Source organism: Phacochoerus africanus, chromosome 2, assembly GCF_016906955.1.
Source record: "Phacochoerus africanus isolate WHEZ1 chromosome 2, ROS_Pafr_v1, whole genome shotgun sequence".
In the NCBI taxonomy this organism is placed as follows: Eukaryota; Metazoa; Chordata; class Mammalia; order Artiodactyla; family Suidae; genus Phacochoerus; species Phacochoerus africanus.
This window is the reverse complement of record NC_062545.1, coordinates 34,919,157-34,936,088: the sequence shown is the minus strand read 5'-3', so window position 1 is coordinate 34,936,088 and position 16,932 is coordinate 34,919,157. Positions and strand designations below refer to the sequence as shown.

At 36.0% G+C, this 16,932-nt stretch overlaps 1 protein-coding gene across 2 annotated transcripts in view; it reads right to left on the bottom strand.

Moving 5' to 3' along the window:
* Positions 1–16,932, bottom strand: part of PTPRK (protein tyrosine phosphatase receptor type K) — a 570,706-nt gene that overhangs the window by 251,674 nt on the left and 302,100 nt on the right. For both annotated transcript variants that reach the window (XM_047758978.1, XM_047758985.1), the window contains exon 6: positions 9,594–9,768. In XM_047758978.1, the coding sequence (XP_047614934.1) occupies positions 9,594–9,768 (175 nt within the window). The remainder of the gene's footprint in view (positions 1–9,593; positions 9,769–16,932) is intronic.

Sequence of the window (16,932 nt, the reverse complement as noted above, 5' to 3'; positions counted from 1 at the left end):
TGCCATCCATATGATACTTTATAACCTACTCTGTTTTTGTTTCTTTAACAATGACCTGATTATATCTGCTGGCTAATGGCCATGGTCCTGGCTATAAAAACAAAACAATAAACAAGAAAAAGAGAATAGTCCTTGACTTAGTCAATCGAATGGTGGAAGCAGATCTTAGGAACACAGTAATAGGTTGAAGATGTACTACAGACAGAACATTCTTAGGAGAGAGCACAGTGCATTAAAGCGAGTGAAAGAAAACCAGTGTTGTTAGAGTTTGGTAAGCAAAGCAGAATCTCATGAAGGACTGGAGAGGTGGGAAGAGCCAGATGAAGGGCCTTGGAGACATGTGGGACTGATTCTGTGGATATGAAGCCAGTAGAACCAGGAGAGTACCTGCTGACTTTGTGTAATACGGTCAGTCCGCTGCTGTGTGAAGACCGACTCGGAGGAGGTAAGTGCTGATGTGGGGAGACTTTTTAAAGTACAATGAACAGCTCACAGCTATAGAGAATAAATTCGTGGTCACCAGTGGGAAAAGGGAAGGGTGGAGATGAGGCATGGGGTATGGAATTAAGAGATACAAACTACTATGCATATAATATGTAAGCAACAAAGATATACTGTACAGCACAGAGAAATATAGCCATTATTTTGCAATAACTTTAAATGAAGTATAAACTATAAAAATATTGAATCACTATGTGGTACACCTGAAACTCACATAATACTGTAAATCAAATCTACTCCAATAACAAAGAAATAAAGTTATCAGTCCTTTAATTGCTTTTTTTTAATTTAAAAAAAGTAAAAAGTACAGTAAAAAATAAGATGGTAACATGGGTGAAAGCAATAGCAGTAAAGGTAAAGGAAGTGCTGAGGACCCAAAGGATATGGAATAAAACTCAGAAAATGAAAGAAGCAATCAATTAGCACACATATTTCTATTTGTTGTACTTTTACTCAACAATGTGAAAATATTTGAGACCATTGCCTTGTACAAATATTTGTTCTGCACATACTAACAGTAGGCATTACATAAAGACCTCTTGTAAACTTAGAGCTAAATAACTATGGAGAAAAAAATTTAAAACAAAATCGATGAATTTTCTTCTCTACTGGAAAATAACTATCATTTGGCCTTTAGATATTTGGGGGAAAAAAAATGAAAGAAAGCTGAATGAGGTAAGAATGCAACCATATGCATGTATTTGAGGGGGAAAAAAAGTCCAGGTGAAGGAAACAGCAAGTATAACAGCCCAAAGGCGGGTGTAGCTTAGAAGAGTTGGTATGCTTGCCATGGAATAAAAAGGAAGGAAGTGATAGGAAATAAATTTGGAGTGGCGCCCAGGGTATATTTCACTTAAAGCCTTTTGGACCTTCGATTTTTTTTTTTTCCCCTTAATGTGAAGGAAAGCTACTGGAGGGAGTAACATGCAATGGTTTCTTCCATATGCACATGAAGATGAAAGAAAACACCACCAGCAATTAGGAAAATGTAAATAACCATGTGAGTAAACTTTCTTCCAAACAAGGGTTCAGGTAATTATTCATTTGTTGTTTGTTGTTTTAACACAAGTACAGATTCTGTGCCACCACAACTCAATCTGATTCCAAGCTGCACAACACTGCAGAAAACACAACAAAATATGTTCTTAGCTCAGGGTTCAGAAAATGGAGAGCAGAACAATACTATCTTCCAAATTATATCCTGAAGTTAAATGTAATCCTGTCCCCATAGTACACAAGAGAGGAGACCACATCCGTCAACAAAATTTCTCTAAAAACAAACATCAGAGCTAAGATAAAGCTGTATAAGGAGAGGTTGTTATGGAATTATGCATTGAGAAAAGCTGCCCATACTTTGCCTCAATTATTTACTCTCTGTCCAGTCCTCAGTCTCCAAATCCTCACTTTCAACACTAAAATGGTACAACTTTTTTTTTATAAAAACTAGTAACTAGGAATTAAACACAATCCACACTGAAGACCAACAAAATATAAATGTTTATCTGTACTTACTTGTGTTGACCTTATGATTGTTTTTATTCCTTGCTCAACTGATGTTTTGTAGAAAAGGAAATAACATGATTTATATTAGCACAGATTGAAATCAAAGTGCTTTCTCTTGAATGATTTACCTAACATTTAACTGCTTCCTAGCATTTCATGAGTGTTTTCTGTTTTGGTGTATTCCCTAAGTTTGTACTCAATAAGTCAGGTTCCTAGTGCCATTTTACTAGTAAACAAAATGTGTGTTAGCTTTTATTTTATTTTACTTTACTATTTTATTTTATTTTATTTTATTTTATTTTATTTTATTTTATTTTATTTTATTTTATTGCTTTTCAGGGCTGTGCTAAGAACATATTTTGTTGCAGCATGTGGACGTTCCCAGGCTGAGGATTAAATCAGAGTTGCAGCTGCTGGCCTATGCCACAGCCATAGGCACAGTAATGCCAGATCCTCAACCCACTGAGTGAGGCCAGGGATCAAACCAGCATCCCCATGGATACTAGTTGGGTTCATTACCATGGAGCCACAACGCGAACTCCGTTAGCTGTTAAAAAGATGTGAGCATCTAACTGGCAAATACTTTATATTAACTGCACAAAACCTTGATACCGAAACTCGCCTGATTGGGAATCCTGCTATTACTGACTTTCTAGAAGATGAAGTGGTGGGAAAGTGGAAGAAACTCCAGAACTGCAATTCAGGAAGTCATGTCCCACCACAACACTTACATCAGCACCTACTCTCAATGCACCACTGGAAACTATGAATTATCTCTCTGCCTCGCTGACTGATTTCAATGTGTCATGTACAGAGCTTCTGTTTGACATTCTATAAGACTCTCACAGTACATTTTTATTTGCCAAAATGGCGCTTAATAAGTTTTGTAAATATCCATTGGTATATCTTCTATTTGTTAGAGGAACTTACTCTTTTCCCTATGGAATTAAAATTGTGAGCAAAATCAAGGTCAAAACTCTGTGCCAATATATTCAATAATTCTACATTTTCCTTTACAATTCATTAAATTATAAACTGCTTGAGAGCTTAAAACTATTTCTGCTGTTTCCTTTGTAATGTCTTCGTGGCTTTTACTTGGCATTTTAAGTACTCATTAAGGCTGCTAGCTTATTTTTCAATGAAGTTACAAACTGATTGCATTCCTTCCTTTTGGGTATGGTGTAAGAGAAAGAAAAAGAATGAGCAGGAGGAGAATATAAATTATGAAAACACTGTTAGTCTGTGAAGCTGATATACATCCTTCAGAAAGGAACCCAAAGTACATTTATCACAAACTCCAAGAGAACGAAATTGAGAAGCTCAGGAGGAATATAGAGAACTCCTATCAGTGCTCTGAAATAATATTCCTTAGTGTTCAAGAGAAAGAATTATTTGGCATAAAAATCATTCTCCTTTCTCTTTGATCCTTCTTAACTTCTTAAGGAGAAAACTCCAACAAAAACACAGTCCCCAAAGACACACTCCAAAAAAACAGGGACCAGCACCTCAACTGCTAAACATTACATAGAGCTCTAACGTGACTCACTTAGGCAAATACACTGAGAAATCCTCTGGGAAAGAACTCTCATTCATTTTTATTTTTAAAACAAACAACAAAATAAATGGCATGAAAACAACCACTTGGGGAAGACAAGCACTACAAACTCCCATTTTCATAAAGTAACATAAGGAAACTCAGAGGAGGAGAAAATTAATAGGAAAAAGTATTTGGAATAATGGTGCACAGAAGTGGATAGAACAGAGTTTCAGTAATAATAAACTCTCTGAAATAAGGACATCTAGTATCCTTTTGCTCATTCAGAATTTAAAAATGTACCAGACATCTTGTACCTTGAATCACCTGAATTACAAGTAGCTATTATGGATGAGAGGAGACTCCAAATGTTTCTTTTATCAGACTCAAGGGTAGCAACTGAAAGTTTTTAGATATGCAACATTTGGGGTTTCTTCCAAATTATGAGACATTTGGTATCACCTCACTGACTGCACATGCTTTCCTAACAATGCAGGGGCAGTTGGGACATTAGTATGTGGATTATCCATGTGTTCTGAGACTTTCATTATAGTTCAGATTTTATAAAACAGATATTTAAATTGAATTCTCCCAGATAAGTCCACATTTCCTGTCAAGTTGGCTAGTTTTCAAAATAGAAGGAAAGAAAAGGGATCTTCAAGTCACCATTCGGAAAAAGGACCTTTATATGAATTCAGGAGTCTGACAGCTATACAAAGAAAACTAGTTAAAAATCAATAGTGTATGGTATTAAGCAGAATGCTGAAGGACTCAAGCTAGAAATTCCACGGCCTTTTGTGTGTCGTGTTTCCCGCTTCCCAAGTGTCCTCACTTCTAATACAGAAATACTAAAATGAGAGAGACAGAGCTGATTTTTAACTAGTATATACAAAAAGACTAGAATACAACATATTAGTTAAATCAGACTGTTTTTCAAGTGAGAAAAAAAAAATAATTCATGCTAAACAACAAGTCGCCCTCCCTACTTGACATGAGAAGGAAAGAGACTGGTTCAGACACTACAAAAAAACAATGGCCATCATCTTTTCCTGTATGCCAGTAAACTTTCCTCCACCTGGAGGTAAAGGGGCAATGTGGTTCATCATCCATCCCCTATATCTTTTAGGGTCAGTCCCCCCACTCTAACTTCAACTGTATTTATGAATTTTAAGAAAAGGATCAATTGCCTTTATGCAAAAAAAAAAAAAAAAAATGCTAGTTGCTGTAGCAAGCAAAGATGAACTAGACAGGCTCTGACGGAATGTACCCTACAAATAATTACAGTAAGTGCAGACTCTGAAAGGTTCAAATGCAAACTTAGCATTACTTTGGACGGCTTTCCTCCACTTGTATAGTAGGTAACTGGTGTTAGCAAGCAATTCCATTAATAGCTCATCATTCCCCCTATAAGTCATGATCCCACCTTGCAGTATTACCTGACTTAAGATAATCATATTCTTCCCTCTCCCTCCACATCACCAAGTTCCAAACTCTGCATGTCCTTCAAGCTAAGGTGGTACTTTCTTTCAAAAAATTGTCCTCAGTTCCTATCTTACTTGAGTAGAACTAATAATTCCCTCTGAATAACACTACTACGCTCTGCAGTCCGCTGTACAAACATTCTCCACAAGCCATTCTAGTATATGGAGCCATATGCAATTTTTGAGACTTGTGGGAGGTGGTAACCTGTCTGTCCCAAGGGGATGAAACTGAAGATGTATGTAGCCACTTTGCTATCCTATGACCATGAAGACACCGTGGCTTAGGATTAAAGCCAAAACTATGACCTGCAGAGTGAAGAATTAAATGGATGCTTCACGACTGACCTTGAAGCCTATCTTATCTCTGTACTTTTCAGGCATAAAAGTCAGCAAACACCCTTATTGTTAAACTAATTTGTATTGCCTTACAAAGGGAAGTATCAACAACAATCCAAAGTCCCTATGATTTTAAACACCAAAATTTGTTTTATAGACCCACCTATCCTGGCATACATTTCAACAGTCACCCCATTTTACTGCTAGAAGTGAGTGGTATTCTGTGAGAACAGATAAACATACTAACTGAATCATGTCCATAGCACTCCAATAGTGGCTAATAGTTGAGACTAAGATTTTAAAATCAAACCAACAACAAACAAAACATGGTGCTTTTCACATTAAAGAACTTTAAAAATGTAACTGGAATTTCACCGATAAAAAAAAAATAATAGAAAGGCATAGCTAACAAATGAGAATAGAAATTGAGTGTCAGCTGTGGTAATCAGAATGTTATAGAAGTTTATTGTGGGTCTGTTGGTTAGAAACGCAGTTGGGTCTTTGATATAGACAGGTGGAAAAGAAAGGAGAAGATTGCAAATGAGGTCAAAAATGAAAATCTATAACATCACCTAGACTACAAAGGTGGCGCTTTTACTTTGAAGCCTGTAAACACCATTTCGATGTTTATTTCATTTTGTACACTTCAATTCTGTAGAAACATCGAGGAAAACACCTGCTCTTCATCTCATCTGTGTAAAAACTTCTTTGTCAGTAAAGATTGGCTTCCACAAACTGAAGACATTATCATTACTCAAAATGATCTGGAAGCAAAGCTAAAGTCATGATAAAGTAAATTCTGTTTCAATATACCTTTTTTTTTTTTTTCTTCCTTTGGCTGTGGAAACACAGAGATCAATACTCTTCAACAAGAGAATTTTGCAGTGAAATTTTCATTTGTAACAAACAGCAACCAAAGAGCCTTAAGCATGCCCTGTCACTTTCAGTTTAGGAGAAAATGCACTAATAAACTCTTACCCTTGGGTCATCTTTGACAACAGGCAATATTATGCCAGATCTTATTAAAGACTATTCATATCACTGCCCCAAAAATTTCCTTTAAAATTACCATCTTTTGTATCCATGTAACAGGATGTCAGCTTTGAAAGTGCCAATGAGAGACAAGACCTGTCACCACAGTTAATTCTCAGCACAATTTCATCACCAGGAGAGCTGAACCCGAAGGGTGTGTTTTTTGGTAAGCAGTATTTATTTGGTAGTTGGACAAACAAGAAAACTTATTGCTTTATATCAATTTTCAAATAAAACACCAAGCAAAGGATCACCTGTAAGTATTAGATACACAACAAACTAAAATATATTGAAAAGGAAAACGGCTAAAACTATCAAAATATGAAATATGTTTCTAAAATGTAAACAGACTCCGGAAAGGATATTCAAAGCACCATCTTATTTTAACCCAACAAGTAAAATATAAAATATAAAACAAAATATAGGTTAAATTGTAGGACTTTCTTTAAACAAGAAAAATAGGGAAAGAAAAAAGCTACAATTTTCTATGAAATTCAAGGAGTCTCCTTTTATAAATCTCACTGAAATAATTATTTACTCGGCAAGCAATATTCCTAGAATAGCCATAATGGAGTTTCTCCTAATAAAGAAATTTAAGCTTTGATATGATGATAAAAATCTATTTTTCAACTCAGGTAAATAAGGGAGCTCTAATAATTCCAAAATAAATCTCTTTTTAAAATCAACAGGTATTACATGGCTATCTGAAAGAAGGAAATTCATCTTTAAAGGAAACACCTGGATAAAAGCTTCCACTCTGCCTTCTACAAACTGTTGAATACATTTGGGGCTGGAAAGTCCAAAAAATGTTATATTTCTATGTCCACATCTAAATAGACATACAGGTATTTAACTGTAAGTTATTCAAAAGAACTCTAGCTGCACTATTAACAGCCACCGTCTCCTTCAGGGGCTACACATCGTGAATGCAGGTCGAGTACCGTGAAGATACAGTGAGCATGATTACTCAAGAGCACACCCACCTTCCCAAATCCAGAGCATATTAATCACGCTATAAGATTACCCAAGGACACCTTCAAGCTTTTCCAGAATACCTTCAGGCTCGGGTGAGAAAGATGCAGGGACAGGGCTTAACAGAGACGAATATGTGAGCATGTGTGACCATAAGATAAACTGTCTCTCTACCAAAACACTGCAGTTAAATATTATATTTTCTTATTACGTAATGAATTGGGGCTCTGATTTCATGATCTTAAGCAGGTGATATAAGCTGACTCTGGAGACATGAGAGAAGTTTTATTTATAATAGAGTCAAATCCAATATACAAAGATAAACTTTTTTTGGGGATCAGCTACAGAATCTCCCAAGCAAAAGCATTACAAGCAGCTAATAGCATTATTTAATAAAGTTAATATGATATAAAGCTGTGCTGGAAAAGAATGAGCCCAGCACCAGGAGTTATGAAACATACAGTTAAATTCTGCCCATCCAGTTATTACATCTTCATGACTCTGGGCAATTATCAAATAGTCTGAATTTCAATTTTCTTCTAAAAGTATTAAAGGTTAAGATATTAAATTCAAGTAAATCTTAAAAAATGAAATAATATATGTAAAAGACATTTGATGTTCAGAATTATAAAATATATCAACTTGCACATGGATATTATCTCATTTTCTCCTTCCAGCCTCTAAGCCTTGACACTTGCTTTGCTCTCCACTTGCTGGTCCTTCATTCTCTTACACACATTCTCTTTCTGCTGCCCCCCCACATCCACAACCCTCTTCTGGGCATCTTTCTCTTAACTTTCAGATTCTATCTCAAAGGCATTCATTAACAAAGGCTTTCCCTGACACCTCTGACAAATCTTAATCCAGTTTAGATGTTTTTGTTAAAATCTCCCCAAATTTTCCTTGAAAAGATTACATGGTTTATAATTATTTTCATTTCATTACATTCATTTGTTTATAATTATTTTCATAATCGATTGATACATGATAGTCCCTTCTACAAAGATGCTTTTCCTCTAAATTTTCACATGGCTGATGTCCTCATTTTTTTAAGGTTTCAGCTCAGTTATCACGTTCTCAAAGAGGTCTTCCAGATCATCCTAACTAATAAAATACCAATCCCCATTATTTTGTGTGTTTATTCATAACACATACCATGACTTGATACTACATTTTGAACATCTTCCTATATAGTATACCTAGCATACCTCAGTGTTAAGCTACATGAGGGCAGAGTCGGTATTTTACTAACCACTGGATCTCCACAACTCAGAACAGTGGAATGTATAGGGACTCGGTCAGTTTTTCTTTTTTGTTGTTGTTGTTTTTTTTTTGTTTGTTTGTTTTGTTTTGCCTTTTCTAGGGCCACTCCCGTGGCATATGGAGGTTCCCAGGCTAGGGGTCCAATCAGAGCTGTAGCCACCGGTCTACACCAGAGCCACAACAACGCCAGATCCCAGCCGCGTCTGAGACCTACACCACAGCTCACAGCAATGCCAGATCCTTAACCCACTGAGCGAGGCCAGGGCTCGAACCTGCAACCTCATGGTTCCTAGTCAGATTCCTTAACCACTGAGCCATGACGGGAACTCCCGGGACTCAGTCCGTTTTGAATGAATATAATATACATTGTGCACTTGTACTCTTTTTTCCAGTATTCACTAAAGATATTTAGCAGTATATCATAATCACTCACAATCCCTCTGGTAGCCTTTAGTATCCAAGAATATTGAGGACTTCTTAGCAAGACTAACTTTCTAAGATTCTATAGGGGGCCAGAATTAGTGAACATTTGCAAATATGTATGATACTAGTAAAACTTAGAGGTGTACACAGGGACAGAAACTTTAAAACCTTGACATAATTGCCACAATGCTTTGAAGAAATAAAGTAGTATCTATAGAACTGTTATAAACAAGAAACACCAATCTAAAGTCAAAATGTAAACTAGATGATGGCAATATAGAATAAAGCGTTTTGTGTGTTCAGCCCTATTAGAGCTTTTAAATGGAGTCCTTTCTATAGAAATCACTTGTTAAAAAAACTGCTTGACAGACTACACACATACAGTTTTAATTTGACCTTAAGACATTTTCAGAACTTTTATGATATGGTTTTACCCTGACTCGAGATGAAGAGCACTAGATTTAAAAATCAGTCTAAATACCTATAAAAGTTTCTGTTGTTCTAATGAAGTCATGCAATTTCATGAAGTGAAAGCAATTTTACTTTACCTCTCACAATAAGTTGGGCAAAATTGGACACGCCAGAACCTCGTTCTGACTGAGTTACACAGCGATACAAATCCTGGTCAGTTTTTGTCACTTCTTGCAATCTAAAGGAAGCAGCAAATCTTCTGTGATTGATGTTCTTAGTCTGGGCTACTGGTATATCTTCTCCATTTCGTCTCTGCAAACAGAAACCAATCTTTAAAAAAGCAGGTTCTTAACATTTCCATAAATCTATATCGTCTTGGTAACCAACATCTGTGATAAATGATTCTTGTTTGTTAAATTAGGAGAAACATATCTGTGTTGCTCCACCAATTATTACTATTGACTTCCAATCAGAACAAGCATGTAAGTAAATACTGGTATGCTTTAAGGGGTATAGTGACAAAACCGTAATAGTAATCTCAGTTTTCCATAAAATCGCTACTAGCCCAGAATAAATTAATAAGCAGGATGTTAATGGCCCCTTTGCAAATGATTCACTGCTTCCTCTCTTCTCCCAGAGTTTATATGTGTAAAATCTTCTAGCCCATATACAATAATACATGTGCTTAGTAGGTTTGTCCCCTCCAGGAAAGTGAGACCATGCCTTATGCATCTCAGCATTCCAAATGTGCAGCATGTGGTCACCACAGAATAATAAATACCGATGAATACAAAAATGCTGATGAATAATTTATAGTCAAACCAAAATCTGCACGCTTTACAAACTTCTATCTCTTTGGCATTTATGACAGCCAATTTATACCATTTAAAAGAAGTAATCGAAAGAGCCTAAAAGTTAAAAGGATATGTGTCAACTTTCAAAATAAAATATGGGAAAATATATTTATGATATCTGGGTGCTTCACACAATACCACAAAGGAAACGACTAAAAAAATTCAATAAAATTTCTAACTTCTATATGTTGAAAGACATCATAAATAAAGGGAATAAAACAAGCCACAAACTATAAGATATTTGTCATAGAAATAACCTTCAAAAGATAAATAGCCAGGTTATATAAAATTCATCTACAGTTCAATAAGTAAAAAGATAAATAACCCTATCAAAAAATGAACAGGCTATAAAATGAAAAAATGTATATGTCTAATAACCACGAAAAGAGATCCTCAACCTAAATTTTAAAATTCTTTATTTCAAAGATAGCACAAAGGGCAAAAAAAAGCCACAACTATGAGAAAGAATTGGTCATGGATGTCCACTTCACTCCTTGTTGATAAAAATGCTAAGTATTCATAGCATCCTTTCACACTGCTTGAAATATCTTTTCATCTACTAGATAAAGAAAACAGAACCTTAAAATTACTACTGGAAGTATAAATGGTTACAGTCATTCTAGAAAATAATTTGTTACTCACTAGTAAAGTTGAGGATGCGTAAAACTTAAAACCCAACAGTTTCACTCGTACACTTCTCTTTTGGATCACTCTTGCATATGTGATCCCACAGAAATGCACAAGAATGTTGAGTTCAAAATTGTTCGTAATAGTTAAGTATGGGAAATATCCAAATTACTCCTGAGTAGTGGATAAACTAATGAATTTAATAAAATTCAATGTGGCAGTTAAACCGAGCAAACTAAGACCAGCAGAGTCCTGGTTAAAAAGTGCTGAACGGCTCCTGCATTCGACTGAAATACATGCATGCATGTTTAAATCTCCCAAAAAAAAAAAAAGATTTGAACCAAAGTGCAAAACGTCAACTTCTATTAAATTACAGTGGTGGGTACATTAGTGGTCAATTTGTCACTTTTTACATTTTTTTGTATGTTTCTACTTTTTTTCTTTTTACAGCTGCACCTGTGGCATGTGGAAGTTCCCGTGCCAGGGGTCAAGTTGGAGCTGTAGCTATGGCCACAGCCACAGCCACAGATGCATCTGTGACCTGTGCTGAAGCATGCAGCAGTGCTGGATCCTTAACCCACTGAATGAGGCTGGGAATAGAATCCATATCCTAACAGAGAAAACATCAGGTCCTTAACCCACTGAGCCACAATGGGCACTCCTTGTGTGTTTATATTTTTTAAAGAGGTCAATAATAAAGAGATCACTCTATTACTTTAATAATTTTTAAGATCCTAAAATTCTCTGTATCTTTAATCACCTTTCTCCATATCTGAAATGATATATATGTGCACATTATATATGTATCTACATGGGTATTAGATGCACCTATATTTAAGAATATAAAGCCCCAAATATGACTTTAGCATTTTTTCACTCATTCAATGTTTTATTAAATCTTCTTTCCTGCCCCATGCATTGCATAATTTCTGCACCAAGACAGATTCCCCACTATTCCTCTGAATAATAACAGAAAAGGTAGCTTATACTCAGAAAAGGTAGCCTTAAAATATAAATTCATAAACTCCAGCCTAAGTTCTCTTTCCCTACAAACCACATAAACAAAAATAAAAATCTTTACACACATGAATCTCGACCTGCATTTTTTTTTTAAAGTACCACATCAGGGGAGTTCCCGTCGTGGCTTAGTGGTTAACGAATCCGACTAGGAACCATGAGGTTGCAGGTTCAATCCCTGGCCTTGCTCAGTGGGTTAAGGATCCGGCATTGCAGTGAGCTGTGGTGTAGGTCGCAGATGCGGCTCTGATCCTGCATTGCTATGGCTCTGGCATAGGTTGGCGGCTACGGCTCTGATTAGACCTCTAGCCTGGCAACCTCCATATGCAGCGGGAGCAGCCCTAGAAAAGGCAAAAAGACAAAAATAAAATAAAGTACCACATCAGGTGAGATCCTCTTTCTAACTGGAAGGCAGACCATGACAGCACTCCTTGTACATGTACAGGCCCCGACCTCATCCTCCTCTAATTTACCCCTGCGATTGTACAATCCACCTTCTGTCCCCTTTCTCACTACCATTTCTACTTCTCAGTTCTTTGGCAAGACCAGCCAACTCTTGCTGCTCACCTTGCCTTCAAAACGATCTTGCTCCTGCACGTCCATACCCACGTCTTTCAAAACGGTGTCTTTCCCAAAAATCCTTCTTCTCTTTTGAAGAGTTTCTAAGTACCCTATGTTTTCCTCTCAATAATCATTATTTCATCTTTCCATCTTAATTGGCATTTATCTCACAAGAACATTTATCTCCAAACTTTTCTCAAAGGAAGGGTCATTTCCTTCCAATTTCTTACCCTTTATCCTGAATTCCCACTCAGAGACCAGTCTTTCATTCTCCCACTCACAGCCTCTCAATTTCCAGATTTGCCAGGATGCCCAAACATTCTTCCATTCAGTTATCTACCAGGTCAGATTATCCACTGCCCCGTGCCACGTTCTGTGAATATTCTCAGTGACCCCAAACTCACCCTGGCCTCCGTGATGCCCAATTTCCTACCATGTACCTGTGCTAAGATAGTTTTCTCTGCAATCACAACTTGATAGATTTTATCTCCTATTCCTTCAAACCTCCACATTGCCAGTGATACCCCACTTCTGACCCTTTACTTCATAACTATCTATTTCGGCGGTTTTAGCTAGCCTGAAAAAGTCATGGATTTTTTTTTAACTTTCTATTGTTTATGCACTGCCCATATAAATTTGCACTATTTCTTTGCAACAGTTCCAAGACCACTACTAACTTTTGCTGAACTTAGTCATTTGCTTTCCTGAAAAATCTAAGTCACCCACAAGGAGAGAGAAACTTCTATTAGCTATACCTAATTGATCCCCACAGTGACATGAGCTATGACGTCTAAGCACTTCCTCTCTGCCTCAACATCACATTTCATCAGCTTATACTAACTTTTGCTTTCCATTCCCATTGAAATTGTCATGAATAGTGTCTCAAAAACTCAAAAGATTACCATAAAAATGTAATCACCAGCTTTTCTATCTTGAATCTCTTCTATAATATATTCTATTTATGTCCTTCTACCTTTTTGGGTACTGAAATCATCCTGCAGGTAGGGCTTCAAATCTTATTTTTTTTTCTTCCATGGCAACACATACGAAGGATGTTATTATTTAGAGATACTCAAGGTCTTTGTTAAAATGAACTAAATTTGCTGAAATTTTTATTGGCAAGAGTCATATAAAATCTCCATAGTTTTTATAAATTATTAAAGCAAATATATAATAATAATTAATACTAAAGGGAAATTACATAAACATGAAACCTCAAGGACATTCAGAGATGATTTGTGGTAAGCTCTTTCTGAACTATACCACAACTCAGAGATGCTGAAGGACTTGCTAAGGTGATCCCATCAAGAGATCACAAAATTGATTACACTGTGTTTATGTTAGTATTAATATACTAACAGAACTATAAAGTATATATGCTTTTACAGTGGTATACATTCTTTATATAATTAATGAGTAAACTGGTGTTATTTATTTCTTGAAATAAAATAAAAATAAAAATAGAGTCATAAATTTGGGGGTTTTCTTCAAAATCATTTAATAAGCACCTCCATGTACCTCAGGCTATGTTAGCTATTATCTCGATTCTGCTACTCTTCTCTCTTACAAACCTTCTGTGATAGCCATTTCTACTTAAAGATTATAGAATTAGGAATTCCCATCGTGGCTCAGCATAGTATCCATGAGGATGCAGGTTCGATCCCTGGTTTTGCCCATTGGGTTAAGCATCCAGCATAATGGCAAGTTGCAGCATAAGTCGCAGATTTGGCTCGGATCTGGTGTCAACGGCTATAGCAAAAGTCAGCAGCTGCAGCTCTGATTCGACGCATAGCCTGGGAAGTTCCACATGCCACAGGTACAGCCTTAAAAAAAAAAAAAAGATTATAAAATCAGAATTTAGGAAGATCAGAAATGTGATACATAGCCTGTAGCAGGATTAATACTCAAAACCAGGTTTAAAGAAACAAAATGCAGTCACAGTTCCTCTAAAATAAATCAAAGCTGCTTTTGTTTCATTTGTATCATAGGTCCAGTCTGAAGAGTTGATTATTTGTTGTTGAGCCTTGATCGGTGCACTATACCAATGAGAAAATATTATCTACTATATTAGACATTGCTTTATTTACTGAACTTTCAGTAATGCATTACACTTAAAAGTAGCAATTTATGACATGTATATTTCAGAAGTAAAAAATAATGATAACTTTTTCTTTTATAATCCAAAATACTAGGTCTTTGCCCGCCTACACGCTATCAATTTAACAGAGTAGGCTGAGCTACGAAAGGAGGAAATAAGAAGTAATGGTAAATTTATCTCTGAAGAAGAAGTGTTTGCGTATAGTTTTCTGCCTTTATATTCTTCAGTTTCAGGCTCTTCACACTGCTTTGAGATTTTTATGTGATTTCTCCATTGCAAAATCTCCTACTTTGAGAAATACTAAAAAATGAACCACAAAATTTTACTATCCAAGGATTATAACCAAGCACCTGGCTTTTTTTCAGTCTTCTCCTCTCCTCCCTAGATCCTTTTCAGACTTTCTTATTTATTCTGTCTCCAGAACAGGTTGCTGAGACTTGTTTCTTATCAAATAACTCTGGGCAAGACACTGGAATTCTGGAGTATTATCACTCCTCTACTAAGCTAGGTAAGCTTTACCATGCAGGATACATGCTTTATTTATTTGACAGGTTCAGCTCCTGGCATAAAGTAGAGTAGTGCTAATATTAGTTAATTCCCAATATCTATAATAACCTGCAGCTTTAGAATCACCTGTCAGATTGTTCCAAGTGCAAAGACGAGTGATTACTCTAGATCTCCTGAATCGAAATCTGCATTTTATAAGATATCTACACTATGTATCAAGATATTACAGCTTGAGACACACTGGTTGAAAACAAGGGGTCCTATTCCACAAACAGCTGACAGGTCTGAAAATGGGTGTGATTTTGGCGAATGAGATACAATAAAAAAAGGCGAAGTCATTCCCAGAAAGGTTTCCTCATTTCTAGAGTAGACACAGTGGGTCCTCTTTTCTCTTCCTCAATGTCATGCCTAAAATGCCAAGGACAGCATATTAAGGAGGAGAACAAAATCAGGTTCTTGATTACGAGTCTACAATAATGTCAAAAATTAAAATAAAATAAAATATTGTCAACAGCTCTTAGATCCTCTGTCTTTCTGGACTTTCTGTTGTGATATAACAGATTTGCTTTTCTATTCCTTTCAGGCTGAAATTCTAAAAGTTAATATGATGTTTAAAAGATGGAATAGATAGAGTTCCCGTTGTGGCTCAGAGGAAACAAATCTGACTAGTATCCATGAGGACACAGGTTCAATCCTTGCCCTCACTCAGTGGGTTAAGGATCCAGCATTACCATGTGCTGTGGTGTAGGTCACAGATGTGGCTCAGATCTGGCATGGCTATGGCTGTTGTGTAGGCCGACAGCTATAGCTCCAATTTAACCCCTAGCCTGGAACCTCCACATGCCGTGGGTGCAGCCCTAAAAAGACAAAAAATTAAAATTAAAAATTAAGTAAAATATGGAATAGCTTATTTCAGCTTCTCTTTTCAAAGCTTGAGGAATAAAATTAACCCAGTTTGATTTTAAATGAAATAATGCGACATTCAGGACCCTTGAAGAGATCATTTCACTCCACTGACTTGAAGAAAAACTTAGATTTATTGTTTTATTTCTTTTTTACTGTCTTTACCGGGTACATAATGAAATATGTCTCTTTCATCCTTTTAGGGTTGGAGAAACTAGAAAGAGACTCTTTTCCTACATTTGGTGTTTAGGTTCTTATTAAACAATATTAAGACGAGTGCATATAATTGTCAGTACTTGGCCTTCTTCCAAAACTAATCCCACTGTAAATTTGCACATTAAAATTAAGTAAGGTTGATGTGAATCATACAATCCAGGACTTGAGGGTTCCTTACTGGGATTTGTCTGCCATATGAAATTTCTTTCTTTCTCATAGGTATGATAAAGATATCATCATCAGCAGCAGCAGCACCATTATTAAACACTTAAATCAGAAAATTTTAGAAACATAGAAGGGTATAATAGCAAACTTAAAGGTTTATAAATTTATAAATTTCTAAAATTAGAAATATTATACTATTACTTTGCAAAAGCACTCATTAGTAAGCTCTAGAAATTATTATATTGACCTCAGTAGATTAAACACTTAGGAAACAGAATTCCTCTAGGAAAAATTATTCTAAAACGACAATACTAAATTCACCACATAGTTACAATATGGCAATGAAAGGACTGAATAAAGGGAACGATATTTGACACCGAGAAAGAGAGAGGTGACAAATACAATTCTGACAGAAAGCACGGTTAAAAAAAAAAAAAAAAAAAGGGCTGGGGACAGCAAATTGCTAGAATCAAGATCACTAACAAAATTCAACAAAAAATAAAGTCAGCTGTGAAACAAGAAAAGGAG